This window comes from Sus scrofa, chromosome 1, assembly GCF_054392235.1.
Source record: "Sus scrofa isolate SSC_HxYL_T2T_F1_AM1 chromosome 1, Sscrofa_HxYL_maternal_Yorkshire_Landrace_v2.0, whole genome shotgun sequence".
Lineage (NCBI taxonomy): Eukaryota > Metazoa > Chordata > Mammalia > Artiodactyla > Suidae > Sus > Sus scrofa.
In genome coordinates, this window is record NC_139383.1 from 240,505,622 (window position 1) to 240,525,033 (window position 19,412).

At 41.6% G+C, this 19,412-nt stretch overlaps 1 protein-coding gene across 9 annotated transcripts in view; it reads right to left on the reverse strand.

Annotated features, from left to right (window-relative positions):
* The window catches only part of PRUNE2 (prune homolog 2 with BCH domain), a 372,059-nt gene that overhangs the window by 79,692 nt on the left and 272,955 nt on the right, over positions 1-19,412 (reverse strand). For all 9 annotated transcript variants that reach the window (XM_084988095.1, XM_084988073.1, XM_084988063.1 and 6 more), the window contains 2 exons: positions 8,140-8,298; positions 174-6,750 (listed from right to left, as the gene is read on the reverse strand). In XM_084988095.1, the coding sequence (XP_084844221.1) occupies positions 174-6,750; positions 8,140-8,298 (6,736 nt within the window). The remainder of the gene's footprint in view (positions 1-173; positions 6,751-8,139; positions 8,299-19,412) is intronic.

Consider the following 19,412-nt stretch of genomic DNA (forward strand, 5'->3'; position numbering starts at 1 on the left):
TAGCTTACCTTGAGAGTGCATGAGATATTACCGCTGTAATGCTTGGTTAGGCACACACTGCAAATATAGTTAGTTCCTCTTTATCCACATTGGTAGGAAGAGTGTGTTTTCTAAATGCATTAATTGAATGAAAACAGCAATTTCTTGGGGGGGGGGGGGCGCAGGTTTCTTACCATTTGGTGGTCCTATGTCTCCACCTGCTGGTGAATCTGAGCGATCCGTTTCTACTTCCCAGTCAAAATTTGACGGAGACAGCTCAGTGTTGGTGTCAACAGGGACAGGAGAAGAGAAGGACTCGGGGTCTTCATGAATATGCAGCTCAACCAGCTGCCTTCCAGGCTGTCTGGTTTTGGTCCCAGCATGGTTTTCCTTGCTTCTCTGATCAGGAAGGGCAGAAAGCAGTATCTCTGCTACTTCACTCTCCAGGGACTCATCCTCTGGAGTCTCAGCTTTCTCTGTGGTTTTGACACTGGCAGTGGGTTCCGTGAGATAGGACAAGTCAAAGGGAGGTGTGTAAGGTGCCAGCTCTTGCTTCAGAGCATCTTCTTCCAAGGGAGGGTCACCGCCATAGACAAAGTGTTCAGGCTCTTTCATTAAATCTTCATCGATATTTTGACCCATGACATCATATTCAAAATCACCCCATGAGGCTTCAGATGAACAGATATCTTGCTTCCCTGCATCCCCATCAAATGGTGTTTCGGGATTGCCTTCTGATAACGTCAGTTTACTCATGTCATCTATTGTTCCTGTGGATGTGTTAAGACCTGAGGCATCACTGAAACTATGGTCAAAGGCAGCTTCACTTACATCCAGACAAGTGTCCGAGGCCAGCAAAGCTTCGGCAACCACGGCAGGATTCTCAGCAGCAAAAGCTTGCTCATGGTCCAAGAAGGCCCCTGCATCTGTGTGCCTCTCAGAAGAAAAGCCTTCTGACATCCAAGAGTCAGTGCTGTCCACAGTCGGCTCTTGGTAAGTTACACAAATACCAGTTCCCACATTTTCAATCACTGACGTTGTTCTGTCCACAGGTCCCAAAACTGGTACCAACTCTAAGTTGGCTCTTCTTTCAGATGCTTTTAACCCTGTATCGTTTCCATCATTTATTTCGGAAGGTTCAGGAGAAGCTTTGTGAGAGGGAGGCTGAGATGAAGCATCCATGTTTGCTTGCTCACTGGCTGGAGGCAGCGGAATTGCATTTGCAGAATGTGGTTCTGAAATATGTGGGGCAAATTCCTGCCCAGGCTCCTGACCGGATTCTTCATCTATCTTCAGCTCGGTGAGATATAACTCACCAGCTTCCCCTTCAGGTCCCAGCCCAACCCTGATGTGCTGCTTAGTCTCTGGCTTTGTTTCATAATCATGACATACATCAGGGCTGTTGGAAGCTGGGGGATTGCTGTCATGGTCACAGTGAGTCAGTATATCAGGATTCTCACCCTCTGTTTTCAAACTGAAGGGTTGCTTGACGTCCATCCACAAGTCCGGTGAAGCTGAGGCCAGTTGTCCACCCTCTTGGAAGTTGTCATGTAAAATATCTGGAATGAACGTGCCTTGGGGGCCTTCATGGGGATTAGATTCAGCCCATTCAGAGCTTGGCTTCTTTATCAACTGGGGAGAAGAGGTGACAATGGGGAAATCATCAGAGGCAAGACTGGAATTTGTTATTTCACTGGTATACGATTTTTCGTCTTCCCACCAATTTGTTTCTTGACACTCAGCTGTGGATACACTGGCTATAATGCATTCATTTTCATCTATGGGAGGAAATGTTGGGTCCGGCTGATTCCAGGCAGGCGGCACTGTATTCTGACACTGCTCCTGAGTAGGTATTTCAGAGGCGAGTTTGTCACCAGGCGAAGACATGAAGGTTTGCTCTCTGAAATCCTTGTCTTTCATTTGGTCTAATATTACGAGCTGGCTAAGCTGATCAGCTTCCGGGTCTGGCTGCCTTGGCTGAATGTTCCAAAGTTGCTCATGGGTATTCTTTCCATTATCATCCAGAAAGGGGGATGGATGTTTATCACCAAAAGGATCGGTACAATGCACATCCAGGGATTCAGCATTGCCTTGAATGGGTACTCCCCAGGGCCCCATGTTCTGGCATTCCAAGGAATCCGTCTCTAACACAGCACTCGAGTTAGATAATTCCCTTTCAAGGGCACTCTCAATCGGCTGCCCTTCCTGTTTAGAGGCATTCCACCACTCAGTGCTCTCAGCAGAGAAGCCAACCGTTTCTAAATTAGAGTACTTTTCATTCCTTGGTTCAGCTTTGGGAGCTACTTGCCACATGACATCTGCCATCCTCCCTGTTTCTGGAGAAGACCTTGTCTCCTCATCTGCTGCTGGAACCTGAATTTCAGTCTCCTTTAGTGGTGAAAAACTCCAGTGCTCAGGGCTGCTTTGTTGAGGATCATAAAAGGGGTTTGACTTATTCTCCTTCTCTGCTGGTCCTGGACTGCCTATATAGGCAGGGAATTCCTCAGACTTAGGATCAGCTGTGGCCAAGAACTTATTCAATTCATTCATGGAATTCCAAGATCGGGGTTCACTCTGAGCAACCTGGCAAGTGGTCGAATGGATCTCTTTCTCCACTGACTCTTCATCACCTGCACTCTCATCATCAGAACTCGAGCTTGTGGAAATGAACTTGGCATCCCCTGGCTGCACAGTTTCAGAAAAATCACATTCACTTTTCTCTTGATGGCTAACCACGAGATTTCCTTCCTGACAGGCATCTGAATATTCAGAATATTTGCCTGTTTCGGGGCTGGATAAAGAGGAAAAGGAATCGCCATCTATTGAGTCATTCCAAATCTCTAAAAATTTAGGAACCTTGTGATCTAAGCGCTTTTCAAACCCGTCCATTCTGTTTTTCTCCAGGCTATTCATTTCGGTGATTATTTCAACTTGACCATCAGCAGTAATGAGTTCAGATTCTTGGTGATTCTGTGTACTCCAGTCATTTTGATTCTCCTTTTGATGCTCAGTGATGGGTACTTGGTCCCAAGAAGGCAATGCAGCTGCAGAATCATTTAGATCAGGACTGGATGCACTTGAATGTGTATACTCACTAGAGATACTCTCTCTGTCATAATTTCCTGATAAATTGGCTCCTGGAGGGCTGTTTCCAGTATTCTCAAGTTCAAGACTCTCAGTTAGCTCAGGACTTGCACAAGTGACTGGCACATCATTGTCTTTAGGGCCATCCCCAATGTCAAGGCTTTGGGGACATTCATGAGGTGGCTCTTGGTTCAATCTCTCTGGCTCTACAATATAACATTCTTCAGTTTTCTCCAGATCCATTTTGAGCGAAGATACATTTTTGGTGGAATTCAGCCTGCCTGCAATTTCAGTCGTTTCACCTGAATTTCTGTGATTCACGAGGTACTCTTCTTGGGTCTCTTTTGCCGGCAGATCATCTGTGGACACCTCTGTATGAACACAGGGGTCTGGAGTGTAAGACCCCTCTTCACGCTCTAGTACCTCCTGGGGTTTCTCGGTCTGAGGACTGGAAGGGACTAAAAGAGGGCTGATTTTGCCCGATTCATCACAGATTTCATGATGATCAGATGCAGCTGGGGAAGCACATTCCTGGCCACCCTGCCCTTTCCCAGAAGCCTCCAAGGCTCTATCCACCAGCTCCTCCCCACTGGGGCACTCCCTATCAGAAGCTCCTCCATGAGCTTCTTTGTCAATTTCATTTTGTCCATAATGAGGACCCCTCCAGGGATCTGAACTTGCAGAATGTCCTGGACTCTCAAGCCCAGTCACCAAATACACTGTCTCACTTGGAGGGCTTCCTCTGCACGAGTTCTGCTTGTCAGAATCAAGTGTTTCAGATTCATTGGCTCCAGAGGTTCCCAGCACCTCTGGGATGTGACTGTCCTTAATTTTTTCTAATGAACTAGAAGTTTCAGGAGGTGACTTGTTTTCTTCAGAATCTGTAACATACAATGGACCCGGTAACATTAATGATGACACGGCATTATCTCTCATGACCGAATCCCAAATACTATTCGCGATCAGCTGCCCACTTTTTTCATTCAGTGTGTGATTTTCATTGGGTGCAGTATTCAGGCTGTGCTCAGAAGAGGCTGGGACTTCCCAGTCTACCTGGTGTACTTCCTGATACTCCACACCCCAGGGTTCCACCTGTCTCACTGAAAATCGGGTTTCGGGTTCAGTACCTTCAGCCATGTACCCTTGTGCCTGACCTTGGCCGGTGATTGCCACACCAGCACTACAGTCATCCCAGTCCAGGTCATTGTCCAGATCTGAGATGGTCGCGGTGGACTGAGTGTCCTCCAGAATCACTCTGTTCCACAGGTCAAGACTGTCAGGGGCTGCCTGGCGGGAGTTGGTGCTGCTGTGCAGGAGTGTGAGCTGGCGGTTTGTTTCGTTGTACAGCTGCATCATGCTGGGGTCATCGTAGCTGGACTGGCTGCTTTCCCCGATGTCCTCCTCCATGGAGATATTCTGGTCCTCTGTGGGCTCTACCTTAAGTAAATCCTTATCTGGACTGTGAGCAGCATTTTTTTCAGAGCTATCACCTGCCGGAGGTAAAGCCCACATTTCCAGGTTCCCAGGACCTGAACTAATTCGATTTCTGGGGGGCTGCTGTGGTGACGGAGGAGGCACACCCATGTCCCCTGCAGGAGAGTTATCATCTTGTGACTCGAAAGCTCCCTCTTTAGCAAATGGCTTGTTTGTGGTTTCTTTTTCATCTCCAGCAAACGTTGGTGAAGTAAAGGAGTCAGAGGTGGAGTAATTGGTATCTAACGGGGAAGGCACTGAGTCTTCCCCGATGTTGGATGCACTGTAATCAGTGCACTTATATAAGAAGGAATCTTCCCATGGTGCTATGACATCTGACCCTCCTTTCTTGTTACTCCCCTCAAAAAGGTTCCAGGAATCTCCACTGTCATATACCTTCCCCTCAATTTTTGGATCCACTAAAACATTCTGATCTTCCTTTGCCGACTTAGAACTATTCCATGCACGATCCAGATCAGATCTGGTATTTCCAGAAACAAGAATATCCTCCCCGGCGTCATGGTTCTTCTTGCCCCAGATTTCTGGAATTGCTTCATTAGTTGCCTCACTGGGTGAACCGTCCATGAGGTCTTCTGAAGAGAAAGCAAACCCGCTTTTGGCCATGGCCCACTCATTCCGGTCCCTCACAGAAGGCATCTCACCGCTTGTTGGGTGCAGATTCCAGGTATTTTTCAAAGCTTTGGCGTCATCTTCTTTACCAAATGCACTCCAGGCTGGGAATGATGCTGCAGCAGCTGGTTCGCCATCATCTGTGGGGTTTCCCCACGGCTCAGGCATGGCAGTGGGAGAGCGATCAGAACGCCACAAGGCGGCAAAGTCTTCTATCAGGTGGTTTGTGCCCTGAGGAGAGGCGTGCGGCGAATGCGATTTCTCCTGAGGCAGATTCTGAAACTGCAAGTTGTCCTTAAATTGGTCTTGAATATTAGTGCTGCCCAGCCCAGGCTGATCAAATTCTGACTCCCAGGGATTTGACTTTGGGAAGTCGAGACTTTTTGGTTGAAATATAGAATCTGATGCTCTCCTATCAACTGGGCTTGGCTTATGATCTTTCCAGGACTCAGGGCTCTGGAAGACAGATTCCTGTTCACTGGAACTCCATGCATCTGCAATATTTTTAGAGTCAATTTCCAAACCACCCCACCAGCTGCTGCACCGTGTCCGGGCCGGAGGTGGCTCTGTGTGACCTGGGTTGACGGTTTGGGGGGTCATATCTTCCGGAGAGAGTAGAGCTGGTTCTTCAGTGGATGGGGAGCTTTCTACAAAGCTATTCATAGGTGTTGGTGGCACCCTCTTTCCAACATTTTTCAGACTTTCTGGTGAAGGAGATTCAGCTCCCACAAAACCTGTCAGGCTCAAATTTCTTTCAGCGTTATCCCTGGGACTTTCTTGGCTCTGGACATACTCTGTGTTGAATTCCACGAGGCTCTCTTTGCCAGCCCCGGACAAAAGAGAACTGGATGAGTAATCAGACACAACCATCCCCATCCCATTGAGTCCTTTGGGCCCTGCAAGGAGCTGGCCTTCTGGTGAATCACTGTTGGGGAAGAAGTCATCTGTTGGGGAGTACTCTGCAGAATGGGAAGATGGCTGGGACTGCCCAGAAACCACGGATGCTGGGTCAAAGTTGAAAAGGTCAAAGGATTCACCGTGTTCTCCGGATCGGGCATGCTCCTCTGCTACTGCCCCTTCTGGGATGGGACTGTAGGAGTCAAACCCAGGGAGGAGGCTATGGTGAGGCCCAGCACTTTCTCCCACTGGACTGTCATCACTGAGGAAAACCGAGCTCTCCTTGGATGAGCGGCTGCTCCTAATGGTGGCCAACCCACTATCTGGGCTAACGAGGTCTACGTTGACATCCACCTGGGCCTGGTTAGCATCGTTGAGATCTGGAGGGTTTTCCATGAAATTGACAGAGCTAGGCTGTGGCTCTATGTCAGACCCATACAGCTCCATAATCCCGGAAGATCCCTGGGAAAGTGGGGCGCTGCCTGCCACCGCTTCTGTGGAGGATGTGCGGCTGTTAGAGGCCATCTCTGGACACCTTCTGTTGATGACTTCCTTGACTAGGAGAACCACCTGATCACAAGTCACTGAAGGGTTCTCCTGCTGGTACACCAGGATCTCATCACAGCCACATTCAAAGGGCTCCAGCTCAAGGCAAGGGTTCTGGCACTCTTCCAGTTCACAGCAAATCTGTTGGGGAGGCACAGGGATTTGTGTGAGCACTCAGGGTCTCTGCCGTTTGCAATTTACTTTCTTAATTCTTTGTAATGTAAAATTAATTTGTGTTCATCTGTTTAGAAAGAATACAGAGAACTGAGAATTGTATAACGAAAAACATGGACAGTTCCAGTGAATATACGGCCAATTCTTACCCTAATCCTATCAAATTGGCTTTTTAGCCAACTCAAAATCCAGCTGCTCAATTTTACTGGCTCCAGAAAGTTATTGGTTAAGAGATAAAACTATTTAAATCCTTCCCTCAGTGCAACTTAATATCATCTTCCAACAGGAGCAAAATGCAACTTTGTCAACAGCAGAGCTGATGCTGGTTGCTGAAAAAACTAGGGGGTGAGTAATAGAATAAGGGAAGATGGGGCAGAAGAAAGGCTCCTGTTCATAGCAGGCAGTCAGGATTTGCTTTAATCTCTGAAAGCCTCAGAAGGCAAAGGAGAAAGTAGGAAAGGAAAGAAGCTACCAGGGGCAGAGCTTTCTCAACAGCAGTCAGGCCCCAATTGTTTCTTCCTATTCCAAGAAGCATCTACATGGATGGTTTTGATTTGCAGTTCCCTGATGATGATTATTAGTGACCTTGAGCATCTTTTTCATAAGCTTGGCCATTTGTATGTCTTCTTCTTCTTCTATTTGTCTTTTCAGAGCAGCACCTGCAGCATATGCAAGTTCCCAGGCCAGGGGTCAAATTGGAGCTACAGGTGCCGGCCTCTGCCACAGTCACAGCAATGTGGGATCCAAGCTGTGCCTGCTACCTACACCACAGCTCATGGTAACATTGGAACCTCAAGGCACTGAGAAAGGCCAGGGATTGAACCCGCATCCTCATGGATACTACTCGGGTTCATTACTGCTGAGCCATTAATGGGAACTCCAATTGATGTTATATGTCAATTACACCTCAATTTTAAAAAAAATGTTCAGTATTTATTTCACTGCCAATTCTGTCTAGATGATTTTTTAGTAACAGAGCATCAAAACTAAAAACTAAAAATCTGAATTAAAGTGCTACAAACAAATAAATAACCCAATGTGCAAAATACCCCCAACATTTCTTAAAATTCAAACTCTAGGACCTCATCTCTTGGGCTAACCTAAATTTTTAAGTGTTTTTTTTTTTTTTTTTTTTTTTTTTTTTTTTTTGCCACATGCAGCAGTTTGATGTGGGATCCCAGTTTCCAGACCAGGAATTGAACCCAGGCTGCAATGTTGAAAATGCTGAGTCCTAACCACTAGGTCACCAAGGAACTCACTAGGCCAATTTCATTAAGCCACCAATCCATTCCCATCTTCCACCGCATGTTCTGAGAGCAAGTGGGATGGGATGTGCTCAGTCAAGGGGGTCTTTACCTGGCTGCACAGCTCGAGGTTCTCGGAGTACACAGCGATCTGTCGTTTGGGCTGCTGGTCCTCTGACAAGTAGCTGGCCAAGACGATGAGGACATCAAAACCAAACTTGTCTGTGAATGCTTTCAAATCACTGGTGATACTGCTGTGAAATGTACAGTTCTGAAACAACAGGCCATTTGACATTAATATCAAGCTGCCCAGCTCTGTGGAATTGTGCCACAAATTGGTCCCATCTCAGAATATATTACCTCAGAAACTTATTATTAGATGCAAATGAGATAAACATTGCTTTGAGAAAGTTTTGAAATGTTCACGCTATGGTTTAAATACACTTTGCTTTTTTTCCCCCAAACCAAGGAAGGAAGACAACTTTGCTATTATTATTAAGAAGGGTTTAGAAAGGAACAAATATCTTACCATCTTTTTGCTGAAATATCTATTCAAATGGTGACTTTGCAAAACACACTTTTCCTTTTATTGTTTATAGGACATAGAAATGCCTGTTGAATATGATTACAACCCACTAGAAAAATAGGAAGTTACTATTTTTAAAAAAATTGTTTACTATGATTACTGTTAACTCCAGGCAAAATGCCTGAGGATGAATTTAGCTGACTTTACTGAATTTTATTCCAGGGTTAGAAGTTGCAGAGATTTTTGTTAGGGTTGTAATGTCAGATCTGCTTGCTCTAAGTGGTAGCTAAGGAGGAATGAAAAACTGGAAAAGGGAACCATTACCAATAGTATCTAGCCTGTGGCTCACATTGTATATGGAATTGTGCTGGCCTTTTAGAGTTTTGTTAACTAGAATGAGAATGACTTTGTTGACGTAGCCCTCTCTCTTTCTTGAACTAATACAGTGAAAACCATGTGACAGCCCCAGCATAATGTCCAGCATATACTAGTTGCTCACGAAAAGTCTGTTGAATGACCGGAGAGACATATACACAAAATCAATCTGTGCTACGTAATCCTTTATCATAGTATATATGTAATAGCATGTGTAAATGATAATAGCGTATGATATGTGTATGTAACAGACATCAAACAACTGTCTATTGCTCTACTCACTGATAATCACCATGATGTACACTCAAGAGATATAAAAAAGTCTACTTTTTTTTTTTTGAAATACAAAGTCATCAGGGAACGGGTAAACAATGAGATCCTGCTGTATAGCACAGGGAACTATATCTGATCACTTGTGATGGAACACGATGGAGGATAATGTGAAAAAAAGAATGTATATAAATGTATAACTGGGTCACTCTGCTGTACAGCAGAAATTGACAGAATATTGTAAATCAACTATATTTTTTAAAAAAGAAAAAAGTCATCAGAATTATGCATGCCAATGGTAAAACATTAAAGTGACACAGAGATGTGTCCCACAGGAGGTGGAAGTGGCAGGTACCACCTCCTCAGATAACCACTCTGAAGTGCATATAGGTACAGATCTTTTTCACATCCAGATTAGTGTTTGTATATGATAGCTCTTCAGAACTTGTGGATTTGGTACTTGTGGCTGAGACTACTTACTTGAAACATTCATAATACATGTACTCTGTAATTCTGCTGAGCTGAACCTCAAAGTCTGTGAGGCCCCTGAGGAGGCACAGGAGATGCCCAGTCCATCACCAGCTTCCACACCTTTGGAGACTTTTTTGTCTCTTCCTTGACCACTACTCTCAATAGGCATCTCATAAGGCTACTTTTACTTTTGGTTACAAGGAACTGTACATAGGAATTCACAAATATCCCAGGATATATTGCCAATGAACAAAGGATCCATGGTATAAACTTAATGATGAAATTTATGATGTTCGAATACAAGAGCTTTTGGAAGTATGTGCCCCACAATGCATACTGTCAGCTTAAATGCTTTTATTGTCCATGCATCATAATAATAATCTTTAAATAGGTACTTTCAAAAAATTAATTCACCCACAAAAGAAATATATTTAGAATGAGCTTTTTTTAAAAAAAAATTGGACCTCATATTATAAACAATGTGTATTCAATAGATAAAATCATTTCAAATCATTATCGGCGTTAGCTGTCAAGAACCTCAATGCTGAAATTTTGCCATTTGAATTGTAAAAGTAGATACAGCCCTGAAAGAAAACAAGAATGGAGAACAACTATGATAGAGGCTTTGGCACAAGTCTTACAATTTCCCTTTCAAAATATTTTTTCATTATGTACATAAACTTACTCCCACCAACATATTTATAAACGTTTAAAAGAAAACACACCATTTCTAAGAGATTTTCATATATAATAACAATTATCATGACACTCCCAGCTGCGTCACTCAAACTAGAGAAGGCAGACTTCACTGTTACCTGAACACAAGTGTAGGATTCAGTAGAACCAGCTTTATTCAAAGCCATACTTGTGGAACATGTGCTATTAAAAAATGCTGGCTGAGCTCCAATATGTTTGGATTTGTCTGTGTTCAAATGATAGCTCTAGGGTCTTGCTAAACTTGTGTTCAGTGGCACTGGCACCACCAGGCATTTTGTTAGAAATGCAGAGTCTCAGGCCACACCCACGACTTACCAAAGTGGAATCTGCATTTCCCATGGTTCCCAGGTGACTCAAATGTAAATGGAAATCTTGGAAGCACTGTTCTAGGGAGGCATTTCTTAATTGATGTATTTTCCTAACAACCAGTCTGTTGTGGAGTTCCTTTCATGGCTCAGCAGTTAATGAACCCGAATAGTATCCATGAGGATGCAGGTTTGATCCCTGGCCTTGCTCAGTGGGTTAAGGATCTGGCGCTGCCGCGAGCTGTGGTGTAGATCGCACACTCGGCTCAGATCCCGAGTTGCTGTGGCTGTGGTGTTGGCTGGCAGCTGTAGCTAACCGATTTGACCCCTAGCCTGAGAACTTCCATATGCCATGGGTGCAGCCCTAAAAAGCAAAACAAAACCAACAAAAAAATAAAAACAAACAAAAAACCAAAACAAAGAACCACTCTGTTGAATTCTCTCAATGCCTTCATGGGACTTTTGCTGACTTTTGCCCTCAGCTCCTGGCCTCTTCTACCAACCTCATCATAAGTATCACCCTGGTGTGTGTATATCTGAGCCACTGGTTAGAGGTTCTCACTTAACAGCCCAGGACTGGGTCCAGGAATCTGTAATTTCATTATGTATCTCAAGTGATTCTTGGGATCAAGCTCCTTTGAGTAATACTTCCCCAGTTTTCCTCTGGATGGCCCTGAATTCAACAAGATCACATCATGTATTGATCAAACAAAGATTTATGTGACTTGCTTAGGCATGTTAGAGAAACAAATTACTTACATTTTAGAGAAACCCCAAAACAGAGATCATCAACAACTACATCCTAACCATCCTAAAAAAACTGCCTAAGCCAGCTATCTTTTTATTGGCTTTGGGATCATGTCAGAAGTTTTGTGTTTAAAATATAATTAAACAAGGGAACAAAGTAAGATTCTTTAGGAATCCAGGAGGCAGGGTCTATTTGTTCTGCTTTTACGCCGGTGCTGTTTGCATAGGAGATAATTTATTATTGTCTTCTAGCTACGCAGGGAGTCATGTGCTGCGACGGCTCTCATGTTGCTGACAAGCTAGGCTGGCCTTGAATAAATACCACTTCATCATCAACACAACCCAACTGTAGATACAGGTTGGCATTTTATTCCCCCCCATCCGCCTTTTACCTGATAAATTACTGTTTTAGTTACATGTATACAAATACTATTTGTTAATCTGCTCAAATGTCTCCAAAATGTTTTCCCCACCTTAACTTAAAATTACACACACACACACGCACACGCACACGCACTCCACTCCATTTGCCAAAGGTTTAGAAAATGAAGAAATTCTATCTTAATTTACCACCTCCACCCCCACCATCCAATCCTCCATATTTGAAATAGGACCACAGCCTAAGACTGCTGCATGGGAGCTGCTTTACTAATCACTACACCTGGGAATTGACTGAAGAAAACCCAGACTATTCCAACACATCAGTTAGGCAGAATGGGAATTGCCCCCGTCACAATCTTTTGACACTCATGGGTCTGAAGATTGGATCATTAAACATTTTTAGAGGCCACGATTCCTTTTGCCGGAGTAATTCCTAATTTTGAAATGAGAAGGAAGATTTGAAAATGTAGGGAGAGAAAGACTCTTATTTCCTGACCAAAAGCTAAGGTTATACATCTCAGGAGCCCTAAGAAGAGACTGATGATCATGAGAATAAAGAGCAGAGTAACAGAAATGCCACGGCTGTATCTTAACTAATATGACAACCAATAGTGATAGTGAAGCATCCAGTAGATTTACCACCTTTGTGATTGAAAGTATTTGGACTAATGCAATGGAAAATTTCATTCTCTTAACAAAATCCTATTTTAGTTTTTATTCTGTTGCTACGAAAAGTTTTTATTCTATATGCTGACAGCTTTAGAGCATCACATGAAAAAACAGTGATCTAAATAAATAATGCCTTATAAACATTTGAGTCCTTAAATGTGCATATTTTTTGAAAGAGAAAAACCCACTCTCCTTAGTTGCTCATATATCCTATTGTCTTCTGAATCCCTTCTGTCTGGTTTTTGCCCCATCATTCCATGGAAACTGTTCTTCTCAAAAGTGCCAATTATTTCCAGGTTGCCAAATCCAAAAATCTCTTTCCTGTTCTTATTCTATTTGACTTCTCCCAGGAATCCCATGACATTGATGAGGCTGGTCCTCCTTCCTTCATGGAACACTTAATCCCTTCACTATCCTGTCACTGCACTCTCCTTGTTTCTCTCCTAATTCACTGGCTACTCCTCAGTCACCTTTCCTGGTTCCTCTTTTTATTAGTCAACCTCTAAATATTCCTAACCCCTCTCTCTGGGTCTACACATTCTCCTTGGTGACCCCATCCAGCCATGTGGCTTTCAAATGATCTATCTGCCAGTGACAACCAAATTATACCCACCTGAATGCTAACCTGTTTATCCATGTGATATCATCACAACAGTGTCTAATAAGTATCTCAAATAAAATACAACCTACCTCCACCCCAGTTTCCCCTATAGCATCAACTGGTCCCACCATCCACCCAGTTACTCAAGCCAAATATCCAGGAATTATTCTTGATTTGTTTTCTCTCTCATTTTCACACAATCCATCAGCAAATCTTGCTAACTTTCCCTCTAAAAACATATTTCAAGTCCAAATACTTCTGTCACTTCTTTCCATCTCTATTACTGTTGTAGCCATGGTTACCATCAGCTCTTCTCTCAACGTGGGTGACAGTTCCCCAACTGGTCTCCTCTTGTTTTCTCTCCCTAAGGTCAGTTCTCCACACAAGACTCAGAGAGAGCTTTTAAAAATGTAACCAGAACCATGATATCCTGCTTCTTAAAACACACCCAAACATTTCTCAGTGTAATTACTTATGATTTACTGTTATTTTATTTTTTAGGACAGGGAGAAAAGTTTAATATCCTTGAGATGAAGAGTTCTTACATATCAATGAAAAAAAGCAGACATGGCAATAGAAAAACAGATGAGGGATTTTCTCTTGTGAAAATCAGCGGAAACTAATCTGACTAGTATCCACGAGGATGCAGGTTCGATCTCTGGCCTCCCTCAGGGGTTCAAGGATCTGGTGTTGCTGTGGCTGTGGTGTAGGCTGGCAGCTGCAGCTCCGATTCAATCCCTAGCCTGGGAACCTCCATATACCATGGGTGCAACCCTAAAAAAAAAAGAAAAAGAAAAAGAATAATTGATGAGGAACATAAAAGACAATTCACAATGGAGATACTTGAAAAGGTCTGTGGACAAAGCTATTCACTGAATATTACTATAATAACTAAAACTTTGGAAGAATCTAAATGTCCAACAAGAGAGACATGGTTCAATAAATTATGGAACAGTAAAACAAAAGAATATTATGCTGCTATTAAAAACCATGCTCTCAAAGAATACCTAATGCCACAAGAAAACATTCATAGGGTAAAGTAGAAAATTTCCATAATCATACAAAATTAGTGTCATTTTTATAAATATATAAATAACTTACATGGAGATCTGATATACAGTGATTATGAAGATACCTTGATATTAAACTTGCTATAATTCAGCCAAATTACTAATCTAAAATCTGTGTGTCTCCATTATTTTAGGGTGCTATCTCCAAGGTATCTAGTAAAGGCCTTGGAGGTTAAGTCTGGCTTTGCCATTCACTAGCTGGGTGCCTTAACAGAGCTCACTTCACCTCTCTGAACTTTAAGAGTTCCTCACCTGTAAACCCTCATCTCATAAGACTGTTACGAGTACTAAGAACATATGCACATCAAAATGCAGGCCCAGTGTCTGGCATATAGTAGACAATAAAGATCTCTCCCCTTCCCTAAATCTTCAAATATCAAAAAAGGTTATTCTTAGGATTCATGGGAATAATCCAGTTTTTAAAAAGCAGTGTATGAATTCTTGGTATGGGAACTGGTTATTCATATTACAGTCTCTTGCTTTACATCCTTTATAATACTGTGACCTTTCAGATGATACTCACATAGATCTTTAAGTCATTAAAGTGACTCACATGTAAAATTCCCAGACGTGAGATGATAAAGTTACATATGAGGCAAAGTCACTTAAAAAGTAATGTAAGATATATGGAGTTCCCATCACGGCACAGTGGAAACGAATCTGACTAGGAACCATGAGGTTGTGCGTTTGATCCCTGGCCTCACTCAGTGGGTAAGGATCCGGTGTTGCCGAGAACTGTGGTGTAGGCTGCAGATGCGGCTCAGATCTGGCATTGCTGTGGCTGTGGTGTAGGCCAGCAGCAACAGTTCCAATTAGACCCTTAGCCTGGGAACCTTCATATGCCTCGGGTGCGGCCCCAATAAGACAAAAAATAAATAAATAAATAAAAATTAAAAAAATCAATAAAAAAAGTAATGTAAGATATAAAAACTATGGGTAAGGCAGTGTTTATTTATCTCACTAATGGGTCCTTTATCCTTATTCCAAGTTAGACCTGAGTGAATGAGTTTCTGCTTGCCACTACACAAATAAACAAAAAAAAGTTAGCAATTTTTCCTTCAGCCAAGTTACCATGGATGGAGCCTTTTGCATCAGTCCATTTGACCTTCAGTGGAGTTTAGTCCTCACGCTAGTACTTTCTATTTAGGTCCAGCACTCTGGACTACACACACAATCCAAAACAGTTGTTTCTCTTGACAGTTAGAAATGAAATATATTGAGTAAGGCTTTTATTAAATAAAATTATTTTCTAATGTCATAGACAAGCTATTCCTAGATTTATTATGTTTGAATTTTTTTTTTTTACTTCTTGCAGGAAATATAAATATCAAGTGAGCAGATATAATCTGTAGATAGGAGGCTCATACAAATACCATTACCAAGATTAAAACCTAAGCTTGTACAGCTTCATTTTTGAGAACAGTGAGGCTAAGAAACACAATATGACAATCCATAGCTACCTTGTAAGCACAGCGGTCAGTATGGATTGCTGAGGTACTGAAATTTAAAACTCCAGTTTGACATTTATACTCTGCATGGATTTATTTCTAGACCAAGGACTATTTCTTTTTATCAAGATATATGAAAAATGCTGAGGTATGTATACAAGTGTTCAGACTGAAAGCTTTATGATTTATGCTACCAAAATTCCATTATGATGTTTAAAATATTCAGCAATAAAGTCTGATAATTTTGACAGGAAAATGATTTATGAGAACACAAAATGCATAAATTAAAGGGAATTTATTTATTCTGTTTTTCATACACTCTTTAATTGGTAAGCAAAGATATTTCCCATCTTTTACCAGATGTCATTTTTTAAAACCTCTCTTGTTCTTCTTTCTTTTTTTCTTTTTTTTTTGGCCATGCCCGAGGCATGCAGAAATTTCTGGGCCAGGGATCTCACCGTAGCAGTGACCTGAGCCACAGCAATGACAGTGCTGGGTCCTTAACACACTGAGCCACCAGCAAACTCCCTACTATTGTTCTTATTTCTATAAGCTAGCCAAGGTATTTAATTTTTTTTTCATTTTTTAAAGTTTTATTGAAGTATACTTGATTTACAATATTGTGATGATTTCTGCTGTACGACAAAGTAGTTTAGTTACACATGTACACACATTCATTCTCTTTCAGATTCTTTTCCCACATGGATTATCACAAAATATTTAGCTGAGGCATTTTAGTAGCAAAAATTTCACTGGGTCTATTAAAACTATATTATGCATCATAGTTTGAAAATAGAACCAGACAGTACATATTTTCATTCAAAAAGAGAGTCCTTTCAGGCAGATTTTATGAAAATTAAACTACAATATATAAATGAATATAACATAGATAATTTTCACTTTAACCAATCATATATTTGTCTACAATGATTTAATCAAATGCGGCTTCTGCATTAAGCACTATGTTAAATGCTTTATATCATTTCATTTAAACTTTAAGATGCCCCAATGATGTGGATAACATTTCTGTTTTCCCTTGAGAAAATGGAGACTTCAGAAGATAAAGTAACTGGAATTCCCTGGTGGTCTGGTAGGTTAAAGATCAGGCATTGTCACTGCCGTAGCATCGGTTAATCTGCAGCCCCATAACTTCTGCATGCCACGGGCACAGACGATAAAAAATAAAGTACTCATATGAAAAAAAAAAAGATTAAGTAATTGATGTCACACAGTTCACATGTGTGAAAACGAACTTGAACTCAGGTGAGTTTGACTTCAGAGCCCATGTTCTAACCTCTGTCATTCTCAAATGAAAAAATTCCTAATCACCAAAGATATTACTAATAATCCATTTTTAATTTCATAAAAATGTTTTTCTACTTTATTTACTTCTGCTTATTATTTCACCCTTGTCACTATGCACAAACAAGCCACATTCTTGATTTTAACAATTGCTAATTATAATGTACTGCTTAAGTTTTTGGATAATTCAATATTATCATGCTTTATGATCAATTTCCAGTTTCCCATCTACTTTATAAATATTAATGTAGGCTGGCCATTAACTGTATGTATGAGCCTAATTGAAAATTTGCCCAAAGAAACTGCTATTAAGTTTCTTCTTTCAAAAAGTTGGGCATGCATGTATATACAGAAGAAAAAAAAAAGATGAACTCGCAAAGTCCTGGTTTATCCAAAATTACCCTTATGTAGTTTTTCTTGCTCTGGTAACTCAGATACACAAACTAGAGAAGAATCCCACTTTAGCATTTCGTATGTAAAAACCTCATCATTTAAAAATGTTCCCAGCATTACTCTTCTTCTGCTCAAAAGCCTAGAGAAATGAGGAATGAGGATTACAGGAGGCTGGTAGAGAGACAAAGGAAGAAATTTTTTTGCCCCAAGGGAATGGACATCTTAATAGAAAAAGCCTATAGCATCACTACTATTTCAAGCAAAGCCCTCTTGTTAAAGCACAACTAGCAAGGACAAAATAAAATATCAATCCTCAAATGCTTCAATTTAGGTCAAGCATTGCATAAGTATTAGAGAAGAAACCAACAATCTTGTAAATAATCATCTTTATAAGGTCATCATTTCGGTGGGAAAATTCAAGAACAGAGGGAGACTGTTTTCATGTCATGGGACAAATAATTATATCATTAATGAAGAGAGGGAGACAAAAGGAGAAGAGAGAAGAGGGGAGGGGGTTGGGATATGATTCATCTGAAAGCACAGGTTTAAATTAAGGCTTCTTGAAATGAGGTGGGTCGGTTTTAGATCAATCTAAAATTAAGTGAGTTGACATCCTGCCCCATTCTCACCACCTCCATCATAAAGAGAATCGATGTTACACCAACTAAAAGTTGCCCTGGAAAAAGATGCTTATAACTGTGCTTCATGAAAGAGTGGTCCTAGGCAGACCCTCACAACTAGTTAATAGTGGACAGTATGACTGGACATGGGGAGGTTCACAAGCAATTAAAGGCAAATATGTCATCATCTTATTTACTGGCTCAGCCTAATTTACATTTTCTTTAAGGACAGATCCATGATCACCAAAATTTTTCAATACAGTATGGATTAAGGACTCAGTGAGAAAGGGGCTAGAGTGTTGTTCCACCCTAAGGACCCCTCTTTTAAAGTTTATGCATGTTTATAAGGGTTTCTATATGGGAATGAACAACTCAGGACTCCTGCATTAACAGGAACACCCGCTCACTAGGTATGCTTTATTTTTGAGTTGGTAGAGCCCGGGCAGCACACCAGTTACCAAATAATAATAATAGCAATAAATTATTTCCATAATTATATACAGATGTTTTTAAAAATCCCTATCAGCCTGTTTTGAGCCATGAGCTTGAACACTTACAGCTTAATTTATTTTTCTTTGTAAAAATAAATTATCTAGTTTGAGCAATATTCCAAGAGAGCAGGAAAACTTCCTTCCTCCCTGGGTACCCCCTTCCGATTTATGGAAACCACCAGTCAAGTCTCCAGCGCCCTTGCTGTACGTGCATACTGCACACACTTTTGATTTTTCTAAGCTGTGTCAATATTAACCTGACCAAATGAAGATCAAACTGTCTCTTTTGTTCCTCCTGCTCCTCACACGGGGAGCACAATATGGCTCTTGTCAGAGGTGCTTCATCATTTTGGCTCAAGGAAACTGTCAGTACAGTTTGGGATTCGTTCTTCATGGGCAGATATCCTGATGGGTCTAATGAAGCCTTTCTGCTGACAACTCATTTGCTAAAAATACCCCATCATCACCCAGTTTAAGTGGGGAAGATGGTTGGGTCCCCTCTGCTATCAACCTAACCAAAGTAATTTGTTCAGAAGTCTAAAATATCTATATGTCAAGGTACACACCTCTCACCATCCATATTTGTTCTTGCTGGTTTCCATTTGCTCACTGATAAACTTTATGACATTCTTAAATTGGAATATAATAGGGTAAACACCAATCTTAGCGCACACATGCAGAGCCAACAGTCTGTGTGTGCCATTTGCTGCAATTCTAAGCTCATTACCAGAAACCCCCTCCTGCACACAGATACACTCTGGGGTTTGTGGTTTCATTTTCATTTGGAGACGTCTGTGTGTGGGGAGCTGGAGGAATTCATTTTCAGGTAAAGACATTGCGACATTGCATTGTTGTGACTCTCCTGGTCGCAAGTCATGGAAACTCAAACTGGCTCAAGTCAAGAAAGTCAGAGAGATCTGGGGAGCGTTCTCAAAAAAGCAAAGGAAGAACTGGAGGACAAGCTGGGAGGAAAGGCAAGGGTGGTGAAGGATGTGGGGG